The 1639-nt window shown below is 40.0% G+C and overlaps 1 protein-coding gene across 4 annotated transcripts in view; it reads left to right on the top strand.

Annotated features, from left to right (window-relative positions):
* ATP13A3 (ATPase 13A3) overlaps positions 1-1521 on the top strand; it is a 102383-nt gene extending 100862 nt beyond the window's left edge. For all 4 annotated transcript variants that reach the window (XM_014585363.2, XM_014585364.2, XM_006171452.3 and 1 more), the window contains one exon: positions 592-1521. In XM_014585363.2, coding sequence (XP_014440849.1) covers positions 592-789 — 198 coding nt within the window. In that variant the 3' untranslated portion in view covers positions 790-1521. The remainder of the gene's footprint in view (positions 1-591) is intronic.
* Positions 1522-1639: the final 118 nt, after the last annotated feature.

Here is a 1639-nt window from a genome sequence, read left to right as displayed (position 1 = left end):
TTTTGGAGAGGTTTTTGCTATAGGGCATGTGCACTCGCCAGAAGGACAGAGAGAGAGACAGAAAGTGAGACATCACCCCCCAGGGGGGATGGCCACTCCGCAATCCCTACTCCATTCTCCTTTCCAGATCTTGGGCAAGCACACACACGCGCCCGGCGTGAGTATTAAGCCACTGGGTCTGGGACTCAAACCGTGGTCAACTACATGGGAGTCCAGAGACATAGCCATTACACCAACTGGTCTCACAAATATGAATATTTCTAAAATAAATACTAAATTTTTTTGAATAATCTTGTACAGTAGATATTTAGTGTTATAGAATCCAGATCTGCAAATTATTTTTTAAATTTATCACTGCACACAAAGATAGGTACAGAATACTAAAAGGAAGTACATTACATTGTCAAACAAAAAGTTTGTTCTAAAAATAAAATCTGTTCCTAAATAATTGAAAGCTGGCTTGCTTGTATGGATTTTTTTTCATTTGTTTGTCAAGCTCAGAAGTCATTTTCTCTTACTTTTCCATGTTTTAACAACCTGTTATAAACCCTTAATCAACTAGGCTGTCTTTTTTTTTCCTTATTTTCTTAGGAGTCCGTGGATCGGTGGGGGAAATGCTGCTTGTCCTGGGCCCTGAGCTGTAGAAAGAAGACACCAAAGGCCAAGTACATGTATCTGGCACAGGAGCTCTTGGTCGATCCGGAATGGCCACCCAAACCTCAGACGACGACGGAAGCTAGAGCTTTAGTTAAGGAGAACGGATCATGTCAAATCATCACCATAGCATAGCAGAGAGGAGTCAGTCTCAGTGGCCTCATAGCAGTAGTCAGGAGCGTGTTCTGACCCTGTGTGGTAGAATGGCACTATTTCGATCTGTCCCTTCTGATACGGTAGCGGATTCGAGAACTTTGCTTTAGGAAAACAAAAAAGAGAGAGAAAAGAAAGCAGAAAAAGGTATTGGCTTGACAGCAATCAATCTGTAAAGTCCCGTTTCTTCATTCAGTAGGCTAAATATGAATTTTCAGAATTTCCATCACCCCTCCGTATATTCTTTGTGCTGGGTATAGGGGAAATTTGGGCTTGGGTAGGTTCTTAGACATTAGCTTTTGAGACTAGTTTACCCTTTAAATTTATTTTCAAGCCCCCTTATTAGAAAAAGTCTGTTTATATACAGGCCCTAAATCTGTGACCAATAAAATTAAAATGGGTGTTAATTAGCCTCCAGTGAAAACCAGTTGAAAGGCGATTTTCATTTGATTGCATGCTTTATTCCAAAGAATTCTATATAAACATGTACCAGTTCCCTTTGATAGCCTAGAGTTCGGAGTGAGTTTGTACAGTGTTGCTTATAGAAACAACTCAGGTTGATTTCCACTTAGGGTTTTTTATGTTGTGTACAAACTGCCTGGGTTTTATTTGTCTACAACAGCAAGGTGCTTCATTGTCTTTTTGAGCTATCTCGCTAAAGCTGTTAAATGGTTCTTATGTCAGTTATGCAGTTTGTTTCAGTTAAATGTAGTAGACCCATTTCCACTAGGAGGAAAGATGGTTTCTTTTGACAATACATGTAGACTTATCTTTCTCATATCTGTATACCTGTGTTCCCCCCCCCCCATGTTTTTCCATCACTTAAAGAACT

Source organism: Tupaia chinensis, unplaced genomic scaffold (genome assembly GCF_000334495.1).
Source record: "Tupaia chinensis unplaced genomic scaffold, TupChi_1.0 Scaffold149658_1, whole genome shotgun sequence".
NCBI classification, from domain to species: Eukaryota; Metazoa; Chordata; class Mammalia; order Scandentia; family Tupaiidae; genus Tupaia; species Tupaia belangeri.
The sequence above is the reverse complement of the archived record's forward strand: the minus strand, read 5'-3'. Positions and strand labels throughout refer to the sequence as shown.